Genomic DNA, 19,617 nt, shown 5'->3' with positions numbered 1-19,617 from the left:
TAATCGCATATTTCTTTTACATTTCCATCCAAATGTACATATGTATGTAAGTATGACTGCATTTGCTATGATGAAATTATATATCAAATTTGTTTATTATAAATAATCTTGGAGCCTGTGTATAATTCAAAAATTTTTTTTTTTAAATTTCTACCAATGAAAAAGCGTTTTTTGAGTCATAACTCAATACGAATAGATAATAAATAAGGGTGTATAACGTAATGCCGACAATCTAAATTCGAAATTTAGAATCCCGACAGTCAAAATACCGACAAATCAAAATATCGACAAATCAAAATACCGACAAAATAAGAAAAACTGACGTTGTTCGTTCGAGGCCCGCCGGCCTTAGGCCTCCGGCCATGAGCACGATCAAGATCATAACCCTTAGTCAGTAGATTTCTTTTCCTGTGCTTCGTTATTTTGATTTCGCTGCATATTTAATTTTTATCGGTATTTTTAAGTATCGGCATTTTGAACTTCGGTATTTTAAGTGTATCACAATAAATAACACAAAATAATCAAAATATAAACAGAAAATTCTTGAGAAAAACTAAAAGCATCTAATTTTGACATTACGGGCACAAACACTTTTTCGTAAGAGGAAGCACGCTCCGCACAACCTTCTATAACTCATGATTCCAGCCAAAACCATTGTCTTTGGATAATATTTAATTTTATTTAGAATTGTCTTATGCATGCACGGGAGTAGATCATGTGGTATTAGCGTGCAACGTTCCTTGGTTGCTATGTTGATGTATTGTGATGCTCCAATTTTTACATATACAGAGGTAAGATATCTCTATCGGTACATATTTTATTGCGCTTACAGTAAAGTAAGCCCACAGTACAGGTAAGCCGAGGCGGACACGTCACCTTTTTTATATTCTGTAATTCTAAAATATATATACAGGATTTAAACTTCAATATTTTGTTTTAAATGCAGCATCAAACTAGGCGAAAAAACTTTAAAGATCTGTCTAAAAACAGAATCTAAGTAAGAACAAAACTGACTTTTGCTTTAACTGTGAAAAATATGATAATATCATACAATACATAATTTTCGTGATGTTTGTGCTCAAAATTATTTTCATTTCATTTATCTTGATCTGGAAATTAACTACCATTACACAATGTCTTCGGTTGAGTTCTCGTTGCAGTATTGTTCAAAACCAAGAGCTTAAGCGGATATGTATCAGCAATTATCCAGGAGACGCGATAATTAAATATAGGGATGAAATGGTTAATTCCAAGGAAATATATTCAGTCTTTCAATTTCCAGAGGACCATAGAAATTATTTCTTTGTGACGATCGGTGAAAGTATAATTAATAATTGCGCTCGTTTAAAGGTAACCAACTACAATACGTTCATGTGCATGACTGTCGAAAACACTTGGGATGACATTGGGATTATTGATGGATTCATTGTCTGTTTGGAGTCAGATTTATATTTAACAGATGATCTAATTCGTTATTGTGCACCTTATCCTATCGGTCCAGCAGCATTTGCTGCCTATCATTATTCAGCCACTGGTAGAAAACGTTTAGTAAGTGGTGGTAATAAAAACCAAATTTCTTCCGAATCTCTAATGAAATTATTAGTTATAAAATGGGTATTGAGCCTTCGCATTTATGTTCATTGAGAATGCATTTTTTCTTAAAGATTTCTGTACCAATAAATATCTCTAAAATTATTTAATCCTAATTATCAATATAAGCAATGTTCAATTTCAAACTGAAAAGTGTGCATACGATAATTGACCTATTGGCTTACCCTATAAAACTTACAAAAAGCAGTCTATAAAAATGTAAGTATACATCTTATCTTATTTTTTTAATATTTCTTACATTTATAAGATATAATGCCTCAATTTTATTTATATTCTATGTTTGGTTAAGATTTTCCACATAAGCCGTACATAAATGGACGGAAAAAGTTATAATTTCAATTTATGTGGGCTGGGAAAGGTACTCGTATACATATGAAGACCGTATTTATAAATTATGACACTATCTTACCGACTTATAAGTCAAAATATTCTCATCACATATGTATAATAATGGCGGGTATGTGATGTAAAGGCAATGGGTGCACTTTTATAGCCTGAACAGGGTATATTAAGTTTGTCACGAACACCCAAAAGGAAATGTCGGAGGCCATATGAAATATATATATATATGTGTATACATAAATGATCAGAGTGACGAGCTATCTGTATATATATGTATATACATACTTTGTTCACCTAACGGTTGTATGTATCATCTAAAACTAATCGAGATAGGTACGGTATATAGGTATATAGTATATAAGTGATCAGAATGACGAGACGAGTTCGAATCCGTGTGAATAAAAATTGAGATATCGTATAATTGAAATATATGTTCGTAGGTGAGCGTAATTGGAACACTGTAATGTCTACAAAACGGCAATAAAAGAAATTTTAAAGAAGTCATAACCAAACTACTAAACGCTTCATAAATCAATAATTAAATACTACAGGTACATTAAATTTTGCCACCGAGACGGTATCAGACAGCGTTATAAGAGCGCGTGGCACCGCCCTCTTTTAGGTGAAATCTTATCTTCGGACCTGATCGACCGAATTCAACCAAATTCGGTAAGTTATATTATTTCAACATTTCTATGTGTGATAATGGACGAACCAACCTACTTTCCATATAACACAATTTTGAATTCCATTTGATTATTTCCAGTATACAAATCAAGATGCCAAGATCAAGATACCTATAGTTAACTTATGACAGAAAATATCGGTCAATGGATGAGGTACATAATTGAAATTCAGAGAAATTCTTTCCAGACAATGGTATTTCTGTGCGTCAGAAACGAGTTGAATCAGGTAAATACTTCCCTTAGCTCCCATATACCTAATGTGAACTATCTCAATGGAAATGAGAGAGCGTGTTTTAATGATCAGTGTATCTTTGTGCCATATAATCTATAACACCTGAGGGATTTTACTCCATATGATAGTTGATAATATGTGAGATACCTTAATGAAACCCAAGGAACAATTTTTTAGCATATGGCATGTTAATAGTATGTGGTACAACGATTTCCGAACTTCCAGGTGACTTTATACCGCAAATATCAGCCAACCTGTGAGCTATCTCAATGAAAATGAGAGAGCGTGTTTTAATGACAACAGTGTATCTTTGTGCCGTATAACAACCCTATAACATCTGGAAGATTTTACTCCATATGATAGTTTATAATACATGAGATACCTTAATGAAACTCAGGGAACAATTTTTTAGTATGTGGTATTGGTAAAAATAGATAATGTCGGCTCGTTACTACCCCAACTGCCAATTAATACATATAATGATTTTCCTTTTTCTAACGCTTATGCCGAATATGTCGGTCAGTGTATGATTTATATACATATATGGATTCCGAACATTTTACACCTTATTTCCCCAGCTTTGATTCCCGCAAGTTGGAAGAATAAAGAATATTCGGTTGCACCCGAACTTAGCCCTTCTTAACTTGTTTTATCTGTGAAGGGCAGCTTCGGTGTAAATGAAGTTAGTTTCTTTGTGGCAATGTATTAGCTTTAGCATTAACAAGTTACTTACATACATATGTATGGTATGAATTAAAATTAAACCTTTAAAGCTGATGGCCTTAGTCGCTAATGCTGTAAAATTTTAGAATGTTAAGGTATAATAATATTTCAATAAAATAATAATAATAAAATTAAACCTATTAGAGAACGGGGCTCTATACCAAATTTTATACCTTTTCAAAGAACTCTGTACTGTGATTCATTCGATGTCGATTGGGAAGGTCGAGCGAGCACCTTCAGTTATTGTACAAACTGTTTGTTTTGTTGTCTTTTAATTTAAGATCTCGACGTAAAATGCACCAAGTCGTTTCATACACCAGTCCGAGTTGCTGCGAGCAGCGCCGAATCGACTTTCCACGGTCTTTGTGTACTCTCTCAGCTACGGCTGCTATATTTTCTTCACTGCGTACTTGATGTGATCTATTCGGTTACATATTATCCAATAATGAATTCGGGGTCTCAATATGGGTGATGGTGTCGCGAATAGTACGTTCAGTAGGCCGATTATTTTGACCATAAGTGAACGTGAATTTTCGTAGTAAAGTTGAACGATTTGTAAACATTGTTCAGGCGTAAATCGTTCCACAATGAAATGCCAAACAAAAAAGTACCTCTACTTGGATTACCCGTCATATGAACAAACTTTACTTGCTGTGGCAATAGCTACAATAAGATATTCAAATGGTTCTTACATGAATTGAATACATGCTAATGATTTGAAATATACAAGTAAAGCGTAATAAACAAACATACATTCCCATTTATAATATTACTACGAATATATCGTCACCTGAAATGCAAAATAACGTATCATCAAAAAATTCAAAATTGAGTTTTTTACTGATTACGATTCACCACATCATATTACATATGTGTCGCAAATTTTAAGCTTCTGCGATCAAAAATACCCAAGCTATATTAAAAATTCAAAGAAACGCATCATCAAGTGCTTGATTTTGTTAAACAAAACAACGTATCATCACTAAAGTATGTAAATATAACAGAGTGTTTTCTTGTTTTATATCGAAGTTAGCCTTCATTTATTGTTTATGTTTATTTTTAGTGATTAAGTTCAATGTGCTTTGGTAAGTTTAGGCTACATCGTTGATCGAACGTGGACTACTATATACATATATGTGCATATGTAGTCCTTTGTGAGGCCATAGAAAAGAATAACTCCTGTGTTCGAACTTATAAATTAACAAAACGCTTCCCGCCAGTTCGGTGGGATGTCTGAAGGTATGCGCCCCCAAGTGATTAAGTCCTGACCTTCCCTAACTCAAGACAGCCAAGAAGGAAGCGTTGAGTTGTTTCCACCTAATCTTTTTTCCATACAGCTTCTGCAGATGGCGTCTGGTAAGACTCTTCTTGCTAGCTCATGTTTCCTGCTTCCCAATTCCGCTGTGGTCTGGCACTCATATCATTCTTATCACAAAGGCACTCGATGCTACTGATAGCGAGGTTAGGTCTTCGATCAGCTCTGAATTCTCTCATTGTTAATGAGTTCAAGGCTGGAATCGCCGCTCTGCTATCTGAGTCGATGGTCACTCCTCTGAAGGAGGGTGCACTCCGGAGTAATAAATCTACTGCTACCTTAATGGCTCCAATTTCGGCCTGGAAGACACTGCAATACTTAGGAAGTTGGAGAAACTGGAGTTGATAGAGAGCTCCTCACAGTAGACCCCTCCACCTTTGACCCATCCATGAAGAAGCTCACTGTAACTTTTCTCCAACGGCTTCTTCCCACTCACAACTCCCTCGGAATATGGGTAGAGAAGGAGCCGCCAGAGTTCGGTTTAGGGACTCCATGATCCAAGTAATCAGACCCGTGCTTTTTTAGAATTCAGCAGCCTATTCTATTGCAAAGTTTAACAATAACTAAGAAGAAATGGCAACATCTGCAGGACCTAGAAGCTTTAATTTCAGTAGACTGTTATTACTTTTATGATAATATACCTTTTGAATAATTAGTTATTAAATAAATAATAATTAAACATTATCCTCATTTTTAGCTTGAAATATTTAAATTTTTCTGGTACTTATGTACATAATAATAATAAAAATAACATGAAATATTAAAAACTTGCAACTGTTTTTATTTAAAATTAAAAAAAAGTATTAATATTCAAATTTTTAATCTTTATACAAATTTAGATTGATCATACGTTATTTTGTTTCAGAAATGAAAATTCAAAATAACGTAAGACACCTACTATAAAATTTGCTTAATTTTTTCATTACTTTTTTTCTAAAATATACTTATAGGTTCATGTTAATTCAGATTTGAAAATTTTGTTTCAATATCTCAAGTGGTTTTCTTTTTATACGGTTTTTTGCTTCTCCTGTAAACCTACGAAAAGTGATGTTACGTTATTTTGCATTTCAGGTGACGATATGTAGCTACATGTACTACTTATATAAAGATGGCTATGCAATAATAATTATTTTCCGTCAGAAAAAACTCGAGAATGTATAACTTTAATCACAAATTTTATAATTTTAAAGTACATTTTTTACTTTGATTTGAGTAACTGTGTATTTTTTAACGTAGTAATGTTTGACAAAACGTATATACACTTACATATGTATACGTATTGTACGCATGTACATATTGAGTATTAATCTATTTATCAAAAAAAGTTACTCGAATATGGATCGTATTTTGCCGTACTTTCAGCACTTATCGCATAGTAAGTTTTGATAGTGTGATCTCTTGTTTCTAAGATGTTTAATGAAAAGATAACAGCTTTCAAGTTTTCGGATTTACGAATAACACAAGCAAGAAACTTTCGTTACCCCTTAAGACTTACTTCCACCAACGGTATCGTAAAAAGGAAATTGTGTTCAACCAGTAAGTCAAATTCGTAAAATATATTATACATATATGTAAGTATATATTATAATAGTATATACACAATTTTCTCTTTGAAAGAGCCACCTGGTAAAGAAACGGCATGCGATGATGCAGAAGAAGAAAATAATCGAGCTATTCGGGATGAATCGGGAAATCTCAATAAGAAAACCAGTGATGCACATAATAAAAATAAAATACATTCCAAAGAAGCGGCTATTGGAAAAATTTTTGCTATAATAGGTCCCGTAGTGGATGTGATTTTTGAAGAAAATGTACCAGATGTTATGAATGCAATGCTTGTACCAGAATATCCAAATGGGAAATTAGTTCTGGAAGTATTAACAGTATTCCTTAGTACAACAAAAGTACTTTACGTTCTTTCTTAGGTTTTTCATCATCTTGGTAATGGTATTGTGCGTTCCGTAGCAATGGATAGCACAGAGGGTCTACGTAGGGGACAAAAAGTTATAGATACTGGATATCCAATCAGAGTGCCTGTAGGAAAGTCATGTTTAGGTCGGATTTTGAATGTTGTTGGAGATCCCATTGATGAACGCGGTCCCATCAAATCAGATTATCATTCCTTCATACATGCAGATCCGCCGGAAATGATTGAATTGAATGTGAACCCCACATTACTTGAAACTGGAATAAAGGTACTTTATTATGTTAAGCAAATTATTCCCTAATCAATTTTGTAATATGTCTAATATATAGGTAATTGATCTCTTGGCACCATATGTAAAAGGAGGGAAAATTGGCCTCTTTGGGGGCGCCGGCGTTGGTAAAACGGTTCTTATAATGGAACTAATCAACAATGTTGCTAAAAAACATGGAGGTTATTCCGTCTTTGTCGGAGCTGGTGAACGAACTCGAGAAGGAAATGATCTATATATGGAAATGATTGAATCTAAAGTAATTTCAATAGAAGATGATAGTTCCAAAGTAGCTTTGGTATATGGTCAAATGAATGAGCCCCCTGGCGCACGCTCACGCGTTGTATTAACTGGTCTAACAATAGCCGAGTACTTCCGTGATATTGATGGTCAGGATGTTCTATTATTTATTGACAATATATTTCGTTTTACTCAAGCGGGGGCTGAGGTATCCGCATTGTTGGGACGCATACCGTCTGCAGTTGGCTACCAGCCCACTCTAGGTACAGACATGGGTGGGTAAGAAGTAAATATGTACAACTTATGTTTTATTGATATTAATGATTTTTCGATTAGGTTCAATGCAAGAGCGTATTACGAGCACAACGAATGGTTCCATAACTTCAGTACAAGCAGTTTATGTGCCAGCTGACGATCTTACTGACCCAGCACCTGCCGCCACCTTTGCGCATTTAGATGCTACCACCGTATTGTCACGTGCTACTGCCGAATTGGGCATATATCCAGCCGTGGATCCTTTAGATTCGACATCGCGCATAATGGACCCAGCCATTGTAGGCGAAGAGCACTATAATGTAGCTAGAGGAGTACAAAAGACTCTTCAATCCTATAAATCACTTCAGGTAGTTTAAATTCTCGCACTCAAAATTTAAATAAAATCTGTTCGTGTTATAGGACATCATTGCAATTCTTGGTATGGACGAACTTTCAGAAGATGACAAATTAATAGTAGCACGCGCTCGAAAAATTCAGCGGTTTCTTTCGCAACCTTTTCAAGTAGCTGAAGTATTTACTGGTCATCCTGGAATTATGGTTCCAATTGAAAAGACAGTAGAAGGTTTTAAAAGTATTCTAAATGGTGAAATGGATGACTTACCTGAAATTGCATTCTATATGGTTGGCGATATAAATGATTCTATCGCTAAAGCCAAAAATTTAGCAATGTCTATGTCGATAGAGAAATAAATACTCGATATATTAAAATTACATTCAGGAATGCGGCATAATTTTAAAAAGAGAACATTAAAATACTTATATGTATGTGTAGTAGCTCAAAAATTGTATATATGTATATTATGTATGTATGTATACTAGGGTGCTTCAAAAGAAAATTTTGGATTTTTTTTTCAACTCTTACCCTCTCGAATGTTAGTGATTGACAAACAAAACATCCTCTTTCAAGCCAGGCGCTGTATCTTAACTCTGAGGGGTCGCTATTTTTTTTTAGGTTCCCATACATTTTACATAGGAATTTTCTTTTTTTCATTCAAACTAAAATTTCAGCAACTAATTTTCGTTTCTCAGAAATAACCATAACATATTCATAAAGTTGGCCTCTTCTGTAAGTCAATTCGAAAATGTATTCTATTCGAAATTCGGATCTACTTTATCATTATGCGAAAGTTATACCACCCTGTGCCAGAAAAAATACGTACAATATTCGTTTTTGCTTTCTACAACTCAAAAGCTAACGAATATTTTATTCGAAAATTGGCTTGAAAATCCGAAAATCGAGTTACAGAATATAAAAAATCCGAATTCGAGTAAATTGATTTTCGAATCGAGTTACAGAATAGGCCCCCAGAGTTGAAAAACAAATTCCAAAAATATTTTTGAAGCACCCTAATGTATACACACTCTATATATCGTCACCTGAAATGCAAAATAACGTAAAAACATTTTCGGAAATTTACAGTGACATGAGTTAAACACGACATAAAATGGAACAAGAGTGAAAAACATTTTTAATATTGGTTAAAACTGGTTCATATATGACCGCAGAAACTGAAAATGTTGGACATATGTAATATTATGTTTGTAATTTGAACTAGTGAATCATAAGCAATAAGACGCTCAATTTCGAATTTTTTGATGATACGTTATTTTGAATTTCATAATGTCAAATGAGCCGTTTAATGTTTATATTGTTTTGTTTTTATGGTTCAAAAATTTTAACCAATGAAAAAGCATGTTTCGAATGATAAACACGAATGGATTGTAAATAAAGTAAAATAATCAAAATGGAAACAGAAAATGCATGAGAAAAACAAAAAACAACTGATTTTGATATGAATACAAATACTTTTTCGTACGAGGAAGGACGCTCCGTGCGACACAACCTTTTATTATTTTTTTTCAAAAAAAAAAGTTCCGATGACGATGCATACAATTCGGCGTCAATATGTATGCAAGCTCCTGTGTAAGTATGTCTGTTTCGCAAAGTTGTCATTTGTTTTTATACTCTCGCAACAAAGTTGCTAAGGAGAGTATAATAGTTTTGTTCACATAACGGTTGTTTGTAAGTCCTAAAACTAAAAGACTCAGATATAGGGTTATATATACCAAAGTGATCAGGGTGACAAGTAGAGTTGAAATCCGGATGTCTGTCTGTCCGTCCGTCCGTCTGTCCGTCCGTCCGTGCAAGCTGTAACTTGAGTAAAAATTGAGATATCGTGATGAAACTTGGTACACGTATTTCTTGGCTCCATAAGAAGGTTAAGTTTGAAGATGGGCAAAATCGGCCTACTGCCACGCCCACAAAATGGCGAAAACCGAAAACCTATAAAGTGTCATAATACCAGAGACAGACATGTAGTAACAATACCATAGTAAAGGTATCATGGTATTCTGTTTACTACGTTGGTGACACACACGGCAATGTAGTAAACTGAAATACTACCTTTGTTTCATAGGCATTAAATATTTCAAAAAAAAATGGAAGCAATAAATATGTAGATGTGTGTTATTGAAAAAATAAGTGTAATTATTTAAAATACTCTAAAGTTAATGTATTTTCTTGGCAAAAAAGAGATTTGGTTAAAGACTCTCACATGTAATGAGGCATTTCCTGCTTTTTTGTGAACATTTTTTTGTTTTCCATTTCATTAATTCATTTTTTAAGTCATTTTGACAGAATATTTCGAAGAGCTTTTGTGTAAAAGCTAAAAAGCAAAATACTACATTGCTCATATGGTATTTTGCCAGTATTTGGTGACACACAAATGGTATTTGTACCATATATGGTAATGTTACTAGATGTCTGTCTCGGGTATTTGACATAATTCAGAATTAATAATAATTGAATATAATAAATATTTTTTTTGTTTGGATTTATTTATTTACAATCTATCAATTAGACAATAAGTAAATTCTTCTTCTTCTTCTTCTTAATTGGCGTAGACACCGCTTACGCGATTATAGCCGAGTTAACAACAGCGCGCCAGTCGTTTCTTCTTTTCGCTACGTGGCGCCAATTGGATATTCCAAGCGAAGCCAGGTCCTTCCAACGGAGTGGAGGTCTTCCTCTTCCTCTGCTTCCCCCGGCGGGTACTGCGTCGAATACTTTCGAGCTGGAGTGTTTTCATCCATCCGGACAACATGACCTAGCCAGCGTAGCCGCTGTCTTTTAATTCGTTGAACTATGTCAATGTCGTCGTATATCTCGTACAGCTCATCGTTCCATCGGATGCGATATTCGCCGTGGCCAATGCGCAAAGGACCATAAATCTTTCGCAGAATTTTTCTCTCGAAAACTCGTAACGTCGACTCATCGGTTGCTGTCATCGCCCAAGCCTCTGCACCATATAGCAGGACGGGAATTATGAGCTTTGGCTTTTGTTCGTCGAGAGAGGACTTTACTTTTCAATTGCCTACTCAGCCCGAAGTAGCACCTGTTGGCAAAAGCAATCCTGCGTTGGATTTCCAGGCTGACATTGTTGGTGGTGTTAATACTGGTTCTTAAATAGACGAAATTATCTACAACTTCAAAGTTATGACAGTCAACAGTGACGTGAGAGCCAAGTCGCGAGTGCGATGACTGTTTGTTTGATGACAGGAGATATTTCGTTTTGCCCTCGTTCACTGTCAGACACATTTTTTGTGCTTCCTTGTCCAGCCTGGAGAAAGCAGAACTAACGGCGCGGGTGTTGAGGCCGATGATATCAATATCATTGGCATACGCCAGCAGCTGTACACTCTTATAGAAGATGGTACCTTCTCTATTTAGTTCTGCAGCTCGAACTATTTTCTCCAGGAGCAGGTTGAAGAAGTCGCACAATAGGGAGTCGTCTTGTCTGAAACCTCGTTTGGTATCGAACGGCTCGGAGAGGTCCTTCCCGATCCTGACGGAGCTTTTCGTGTTGTTCAACGTCAGTTTACACAGCCGTATTAGTTTTGCGGGGATACCAAATTCAGACATCGCGGCATAAAGGCAGCTCCTTTTCGTGCTGTCGAAAGCAGCTTTGAAATCGACGAAGAGGTGGTGTGTGTCGATTCTCTTTTCACGGGTCTTTTCCAAGATTTGGCGCATGGTGAATATCTGGTCGGTTGTTGATTTTCCAGGTCTGAAGCCACACTGATAAGGTCCAATCAGTTTGTTGACGGTGGACTTTAATCTTTCACACAATACGCTCGATAGAACCTTATATGCGATGTTGAGGAGGCTAATCCCACGGTAGTTGGCGCAGATTGTGGGGTCTCCTTTTTTATGGATTGGGCATAGCACACTTAAATTTCAATCGTTGGGCATGCTCTCGTCCGACCATATTTTACAAAGAAGCTGATGCATGCTCCCTATTAGTTCTTCGCCGCCGTGTTTGAATAGCTCGGCCGGTAGTCCGTCGGCCCCTGCCGCTTTGTTGTTCTTGAGGCGAGCAATTGCTATTCGAACTTCTTCATGGTCGGGTAATGGAACGTCTGCTCCATCGTTATCGATTGGGGAATCGGGTTCTCCTTCTCCTGGTGTTGTGCGTTCACTGCCATTCAGCAGGCTGGAGAAGTGTTCCCTCCATAATTTAACTATGCTCTGGGCATCAGTGACTAGATCACCTTTGGGGGTTCTACAAGAGTATGCTCCGGTCTTGAAACCTTCTGTAAGCCGCCGCATTTTTTCGTAGAATTTTCGAGCATTACCCCTGTCGGCCAGCTTATCAAGCTCTTCGTACTCACGCATTTCGGCCTCTTTCTTCTTCTGTCTGCAAATGCGTCTCACTTCCCTCTTCAACTCTCGGTATCTATCCCATCCCGCACGTGTAGTGGTCGATCGTAACGTGGCGAGGTAGGCAGCCTGTTTTCTCTCCGCTGCGACACGGCACTCTTCGTAGTACCAGCTGTTCTTTTGCTTTTTCCGAAAACCAATGGTTTCGGTTGCAGCTGTACGTAAGGAATTTGAAATGCCGTCCCACAGTTCCCTTATACCGAGTTGTTGACTAGTGCTCTCAGAGAGCAGGAGTGCAAGCCGAGTAGAAAATCGTTCGGCTGTCTGTTGTGATTGCAGCTTCTCGACGTCGAACCTTCCTTGTGTTTGTTGGCGTGCGTTTTTTTGCTGCACAGAGGCGAGTGCGAATCTTAGCTGCAACAAGATAGTGGTCCGAGTCGATGTTAGGACCTCGGAGCGCACTGCACATCTAAAACACTGGAGACGTGTCTTCCATCTATCACAACATGATCGATCTGGTTGGTAGTTTTCGATCCGGAGACAGCCAGGTAGCTTGATGAATCTTCTTATGCTGGAATCTAGTACTACAGATAACCATATTTCGGGCCCCGGCGAAGTCAATCAGCCTCAACCCATTTGGGGATGTTTCATCGTGGAGGCTGAATTTACCGACCGTAGTGCCAAATATACCTTCTTTGCCCACCCTGGCGTTAAAGTCGCCAAGCACGATTTTGACATCGTGGCGGGGGCATCTCTCATAAAGTGCGTTCCAAGCACTCATAAAAGGCGTCTTTGGTCACATCGTCCTTCTCATCCGTCGGAGCGTGGGCGCAGATCAGCGATATGTTGAAGAACCTCGCTTTGATGCGTATTGTGGCTAGACGTTCATTCACCGGAGTGAATGATAGTACTCGGCGACGGAGTCTCTCTCCCACCACGAATCCAATATATGGCCACTGTAGTAAATGTCACAGGACCTACTCGTCTCTGTCCTTGTCCCGTCCATCGCATTTCTTGGACGGCGGTGATGTCAGCCTTTATTTTTGCGAGGACATCAACCAGCTGGGCAGCAGCACCTTCCCACTAAGGGTCCGGACATTCCAGGTGCATGCCCTCAAATCGTAGTCCTTATTCCGTTTGCCATGGTCGTCGTCAAAAGGGGGGTCTCTCATCCGATGCTGTGTTTTCCTTTTCATTGGTATTGTTTTTTACATGGCGGGTCCCAAGCCCAGCGCACAACCCTATGTAGGGAATGTTTCGCCTTCTCACATTAGCTCACCTTCGAACGGATGTTCTTAGGCTACCCAGAGGATACTTGGTCAAAGACCGGAAGTAGTGAGCTGCTTGAGCCATGTGTAAAAGAATCGTTTCTGGCCACTCCCAAGTGAATGGCGATCAGAGAACTTTCCTCACTTGCGTGAACTTCTACACATGACTCCATCCTCCAATCCATAAGCAAATTAGTTAAAAAAATATGATATTATAACATAAATAGTTGAACTCCAGTGAGAACAGCTATTATATTCAAAATTCTGATATCGTTGAAGGATTTCAATATATGTATATTTGATTTGCTTGCAGTACCCCATAACTGGATACCTTAGGTCCACACAGGCTTCAAGATAGCCTTATAAAGTCGAACTTTGTTCTCCAAACTGAGCTGTGATTTTCGCCCAAGAAGCCAATTCATTTTTTTTTGTTTTAATATTGAGTTTCTTTCTCAAGCTTTTAATGTGGCTTTCCCAAGTTACTCTTCGATTTATATCGAATCCGAGATAATTTGCGGAATCACTATGTCGAATTTGTGTATTATTCAAAAATACCGGCGGACAGTCTCCTCTTCTCAGAGCAAATGTGACGTGTTTCGATTTCTCAGCATTAACCTTTATTTTCTATTTCTTAAGCCATCGCTCAATTTCTATTATTTCATTTTGAATAACTTGAGTTACTTCTACCGCAGCATTTTTGGAAGTGCTACTTGAACATCACCAACAACAGGAAGATCAGCAGTGAATATTATGTAAAGGACAGGTCCCAGAACACTGCCCTGTGGGACGCCAACACGGATACTGTATAGTTTTGACGTTTCTCCTTCCATTTGAACATAAAACTGGCGATTGTCTAAATATGATTTCAATAACAGAAAAAATGGAGCAGGAAGTAGTTTTGTCAGTTTATAACAAGCCTGGCTGCCAGACTCGGTCAAATGCTTGTTGTATATCAAGAAATACTGCCGCAGAATACAGCTTTTCCTCGAAAAAATATTTTATACATACATATTTATACTCTTGCAGCCAGTTTCTACAGAGTATTATAGTTTTGTTCACCTAACGGTTGTACGTATCACCTAAAACTAATCGAGATAGATATATGGTTATATACATATATATAAATGATCAGGATGACGAAAAAAGTTTGAATCCAGTTGACTGTCTGTCTGTCAGTCCGTCTGTCCGTGCAAGCTGTAGCTTGAGTAAAAATTGAGATATCTTGATAAAACTTGGTATACAGGTTCCTTAGTACAAAAGAAAATTCAAGTTCTTAGATGGGCGTAATCGGATCACTGCCACGCTCACAAATAGTTATTAACCGAAAACCTATAAAGTGCCATAACTAAGCACTTAATTACACCATACAGTATTTCCATGGTTTTGATTCTTGCAAGTTGCAAGAGTATAAAATATTCGGTTGCACCCGGACTTAGCCGTTCCTTACTTGTTTTGTAATATGTTTTCTTGAAAGCTTTGTTGGTAAACAAAAATGTCCTATACAAAGCAAACCTCCTAAGTCAATACTGGTGATTGGGGCGTATTTGAAGCAAGCTAGTTCATTCGGAGTATATTTGTATAGCAAAGACTTTTTAAATTCTTGAAAGCCTTTATTTTTTGCAGAATGGTATCCAATTTCTCATTGAATATACGACTAAGTTCACCCTGCATACATCGATTAATTCTAACAGCCCGGAATTGGAGTACAATGATATTTCAAAAAAATTATTTTGTTAAGTAAGCAGGACAGTCCTTAATTAATATACCGAACATGAGCGCAATCCGTCAACCGGTTGAGTTACAGCAACTGCTTATATCGATATATCTCAGTAGTGCGTTGCGATTTTTACGATGGATAAAAATATCGAACAAAAAATTTTTCTCAAATTTCGTATTTATAACAAAATTTCGTGTGCGGAATAGTTGCGAATGTTGGAAAAGGCTTCGATCTCTTAAACTGATGAAAATATTATAAAAGTTAAGGTCCTTGAGCTCGACGTCTCTCGCGAGTCCGTTCGAATGAGTTTGGTGAATATTTTGGATATAAAACTCGTTCTTGCTCGACTCCTCCTTATAAAGTGGAACATTTTTCAAAAAGAGTACCGTAAAAACGTCCCTTTTGACATGCTTGATCATGCGAATTCCGATCTTACATTCATGGAGAGCATTTTAACTGCCAATAAGATATTGGTTTGTGAGTTTGACATGCCAACAAGTCAGCAATTATCGGAATGGAACCTGTTTTCAGTTGATCGAAGAGATAAAAGAAAAAAGCTGAATGTGCCGAAAGCCATCCCAAAACTGCTTATGAAGAGTGTTTTGAGGACTGGAAAAATCGTTGGCATAAGTGTATTACATCTGATGGCGACAAAAAAAAATTGATGAAGAATTAAATATTTTCCGTTTTATTTACAATACTTTTCTGTCAGAATGTATATCAATTGCACTTGTTCTGACAATGATTTTTTTCCTTCCAATTCAGTTATTATTTCAGATATGAAAGTGTAGTTTAATTTATATACATACTACATATAAGCTGACTTGTACTGTAAGCTGACTGCGCTTCAACTGACTTTAAAGCAATTGCTTTTTTCGCTTCAATAATGAAGAAGCTTCACTTACATCTTTAAGAAATGCATGAAAGTCTACAAAATATACACAATAGTATTTGCTGCCTCTGACCAGTTAACATTAGCACGATATTAGGATATACTTGTACATACATATGTTCTTAAAACTTTGAATTTTGGGTAAAATACGTTCAGCGCCTTTCCTGATTTTACCATATATGGAGCTGCATCAGAGACATATAAATGAACTGTTGGCTATTCAAAATCAGAACCTTTACTTGTATGTACAAATATTGATGTAAGTCCCCACGATAATTTTTGTTACAAAACGGGCTCGTACGAGTTAATACCAGTATCAACGACACTTATATACTACACATACCTCCTCTAAAGCAGGCTCCCCCCTTAACACTTGCCATTGTTCGTCCGCGATCTGCAGTGTTCGGCTAGACGAGAGAAATGAGATTTTATGCGCACACAACGCCATACACGACACACATGTGCGCGCACCGATCGTAAAAAATCAAACATTTTCGCGAACATGGATCGGTACGCGCACAAGCCCATACACGAGTAAACCGCATGCGCACACATACCGATCGAACGCACTTGTGTGCCGTGTTAAGTATGCTGATTTGCGCGCAATGCCATTGTCCATATTGTGAAGAAATTGCATTCTGATGCGTAGAAAAATAAACAGTCGACACATCTCAGTTGTGCCATCGTGAAGTTGAACGAGATACATACATATGTATGTATTTTTTGTTACAGCTATTTTGGTTAAAAGGTTATTAAAATTTCCATGAAACGTCATAATCCAAAGTAGAAGACGTTTATACCCAAGAAAACGCTTTAGTACACTCTTTTTAGTCCACTTATGCTCAGTATTTTATTTAATATATATATGTATGTATACATTAGGGTGTGCCATTTTGAGGCAACCTTTTTTTCAACTGAAAAACAGGCTCAAAACTTTCGAAATGTGTAAAATAAAAGTCACTCAAAAGATGAGCTCTTAATATTAATATTAAGAGGTGCCTCTTTCAAATTTTCTGTTTTCCGTATAAATTACATGTAAAAAAAATCATTTTTTTTGTGGTAGTTATTGTACGGAGGTTATTATATGTATACGCGATGGCTGCCAGTAGGGATGGTAAACTCGATTCCGATTCTACTCTAAAATCGAGTTTTCTCGTAAAATAATCGATTTTTCGAATGTCAAGAATCGATTCTTAAACGACTTCGACTACTGAAGATCGATTCCGAGATGTAAAATATGAACACAGAGAACGTGATATGCATACGTTCTCTGTGAAGCCTTCGAAGCATATTTTGACAGCCCTGTTCCTAATCAATCCACATGTTGCTTGTAGTTATTGTAAAAGATGTTTAGAAGGTAAAGAAATTTTCATTAAATGGTGAATTAAATATAATAGACATATTAATTTCTATTTCTATATGTATGTTAGGTTGGTATCGAGGTGAGGAAAGATTTATGAAATTTGTAATACCAAGAATCTGGCGAGAACCAAAAGATCACGTTAACGACTGCTACTTTTGCATTGTGAATCCGAGTAAAAAGCGTAGAGGTAAAAATGCAAAACCTATCGAATATTCTGACTTTGAATTTTCTTCTGCTCCAGTTTCACACGATTTGGCATGACCTGTACCTGAGCTACCGATAAAATTATCGCGAAAAAGTAGCTCATCTCTTAGTTCTCATAAAAGTAATTCCGATAAGGAGTTTTTACCGTCACCAGAACAACCAAAACATCATTTCGTCACTACAGAAGATTTTAATGATTTGATTAGAGATTTAAATTCGCTAAAAAGTAAAGCAGAAAGATTTATGGTCCTTTGCGCATTGGCCACGGCGAATATCGCATTCGATGGAACGATGAGGTGTACGAGATATATGACGACATTGACATAGTTCAACGAATTAAAAGACAGCGGCTACGCTGGCTAGGTCATGTTGTCCGGATGAAAACACTCCAGCTCTGAAAGTATTGGACGCAGTACCCGCCGGGGGAAGCAGAGGAAGAGGAAGACCTCCACTCCGTTGGAAGGACCAAGTGGAGAAGGACCTGGCTTCGCTTGGAATATCCAATTGGCGCCACGTAGCGAAAAGATGAAACGACTGGCGCGCTGTTGTTAACTCGGCTATAATCGCGTAAGCGGTGTCTACGCCAATTAAGAAGAAGAAGTACCTATGAACATAAAAGAAAAAGGGAAAGTGTGCACTTTTAAATTATTTTTTACTTTTTTGTAAATTATTTTGATAGTAAAACTTAATAAAAATAATAAAAATGTTTCTTTAAGTGATTTCATTTTCAATTAAAAGCGGTTTCCTACATAAAAAAGCAAACTTTTTCATATTTTTTTTTCGTAAGTTGAATTCATATCAAATTTTCAACGGTAATTAAAACAGGAAAAACGTTAACTTCGGTTGCCCCGAAGCTAAATACTTTCACAGGTGCATTTCTGTTAGTAAGTGTTCAGTTTGGATGGAAGCTATATGCTATGGTAATCCGATCTGAACAATTTTTTCGGAGATTACATTATTTCTATAAACAATAACTCATACCAAATTTCGAGAAGTTATATCGTCAAATGAGGAAGTTTCCCATGCAAGCATTTGATTCCGATCATTCAGTTTGTATCGCAGCTATATGCTATAGTCATCCGATGTGAACAATTTCTGCGGAGATTGCATTGCTGCCTTAGAAAATAATCTATACCAAATTTCGTGAATATATATTGTCAAATGTGAAAGTTTTCCATACAATAACTTGATTCCGATCGTTCAGTTTGTATGGCAGCTATATGTTATAGTGGTCCGATATCGGCAGTTCCGACAAATGAGCAGCTTCTTGAAGAGAAAATGGCGTTTGCAAAATTTCAAAACGATATCCTAAAAACTGAGGGACTGTTATCAACTAATAACTTTGAAAATTACTAATTTGTTACAAACTTTAATATAAATATAATAAAATAAAAAATTTAACATATCTTATTTCCAAATTTTAAGTAAAAAATTTTATCCCCCCTATAAAGTTTTCATCCTTATTCATAATTACCATATTTAGCTGTATTGAACAGTTTGTATTAATATAATTTAATGTATGTAAGTATACCTTAGCCACTGCAACGTGTGGGATCTTCTAGTATTTTATAATTAAAAACCAACATTTTGAGAAGTGCAATTTTAAATAAACTTTATATTTTACAATATAATACGCTATCTTATAAATATGTATCACTATATGTTTAAAACACTATATTTATATACATGTGTAATTAATATTCTTCAATACATAAGAAATGATTTTAATGTAACCCAAACATCGTACATAAGTAAGTATGTTATAGTAAACAACTCGTTTACATTATTCAGGGAGTAATCATGTGATTTTATATAGCGCAAAACGTAAAAAGAAGAGCTAAGCAAATAAGAAGATTTGAGACAATATAATATCGCGTCATGTTGTTATTTTAG

The 19,617-nt window shown here is 36.5% G+C and overlaps 1 protein-coding gene across 2 annotated transcripts; it reads left to right on the top strand.

The window, feature by feature from the left end:
• Positions 1-2,311: 2,311 nt before the first annotated feature.
• On the top strand, positions 2,312-8,396 carry LOC120782348 (ATP synthase subunit beta, mitochondrial-like). 2 transcript variants are annotated; one of them, XM_040114580.1, is made up of 9 exons: positions 2,312-2,622; positions 2,720-2,865; positions 6,272-6,284; positions 6,341-6,445; positions 6,527-6,783; positions 6,835-7,104; positions 7,166-7,619; positions 7,681-7,967; positions 8,020-8,396. In XM_040114580.1, the coding sequence occupies exons 2-9, from the start codon at positions 2,764-2,766 to the stop codon at positions 8,308-8,310; spliced, it is 1,779 nt and encodes a 592-aa protein (XP_039970514.1). In that variant the 5' UTR covers positions 2,312-2,622; positions 2,720-2,763; the 3' UTR covers positions 8,311-8,396. The 2 variants fall into 2 exon arrangements, with proteins under 2 accessions (XP_039970514.1, XP_039970515.1); XM_040114581.1 differs by having other exon boundaries at positions 8,057-8,152.
• The last annotated feature ends 11,221 nt before the right edge of the window (positions 8,397-19,617 follow it).

This window comes from Bactrocera tryoni, chromosome 1 (assembly GCF_016617805.1).
Source record: "Bactrocera tryoni isolate S06 chromosome 1, CSIRO_BtryS06_freeze2, whole genome shotgun sequence".
NCBI classification, from domain to species: Eukaryota; Metazoa; Arthropoda; class Insecta; order Diptera; family Tephritidae; genus Bactrocera; species Bactrocera tryoni.
The sequence above is the reverse complement of the archived record's forward strand: the minus strand, read 5'-3'. Positions and strand labels throughout refer to the sequence as shown.

Excerpts from the sequence above, each read along its gene's own strand:
- LOC120782348 (XM_040114580.1), top strand. The coding sequence starts at position 2,764 with ATGACAGAAAATATCGGTCAATGGATGAGGTACATAATTGAAATTCAG. Across the intron at positions 6,446-6,526 it reads AAGGAAATTGTGTTCAACCA|AGCCACCTGGTAAAGAAACG; the intron begins GTAAGTCAAATT and ends TCTCTTTGAAAG. Across the intron at positions 7,968-8,019 it reads AATCCTATAAATCACTTCAG|GACATCATTGCAATTCTTGG; the intron begins GTAGTTTAAATT and ends TTCGTGTTATAG.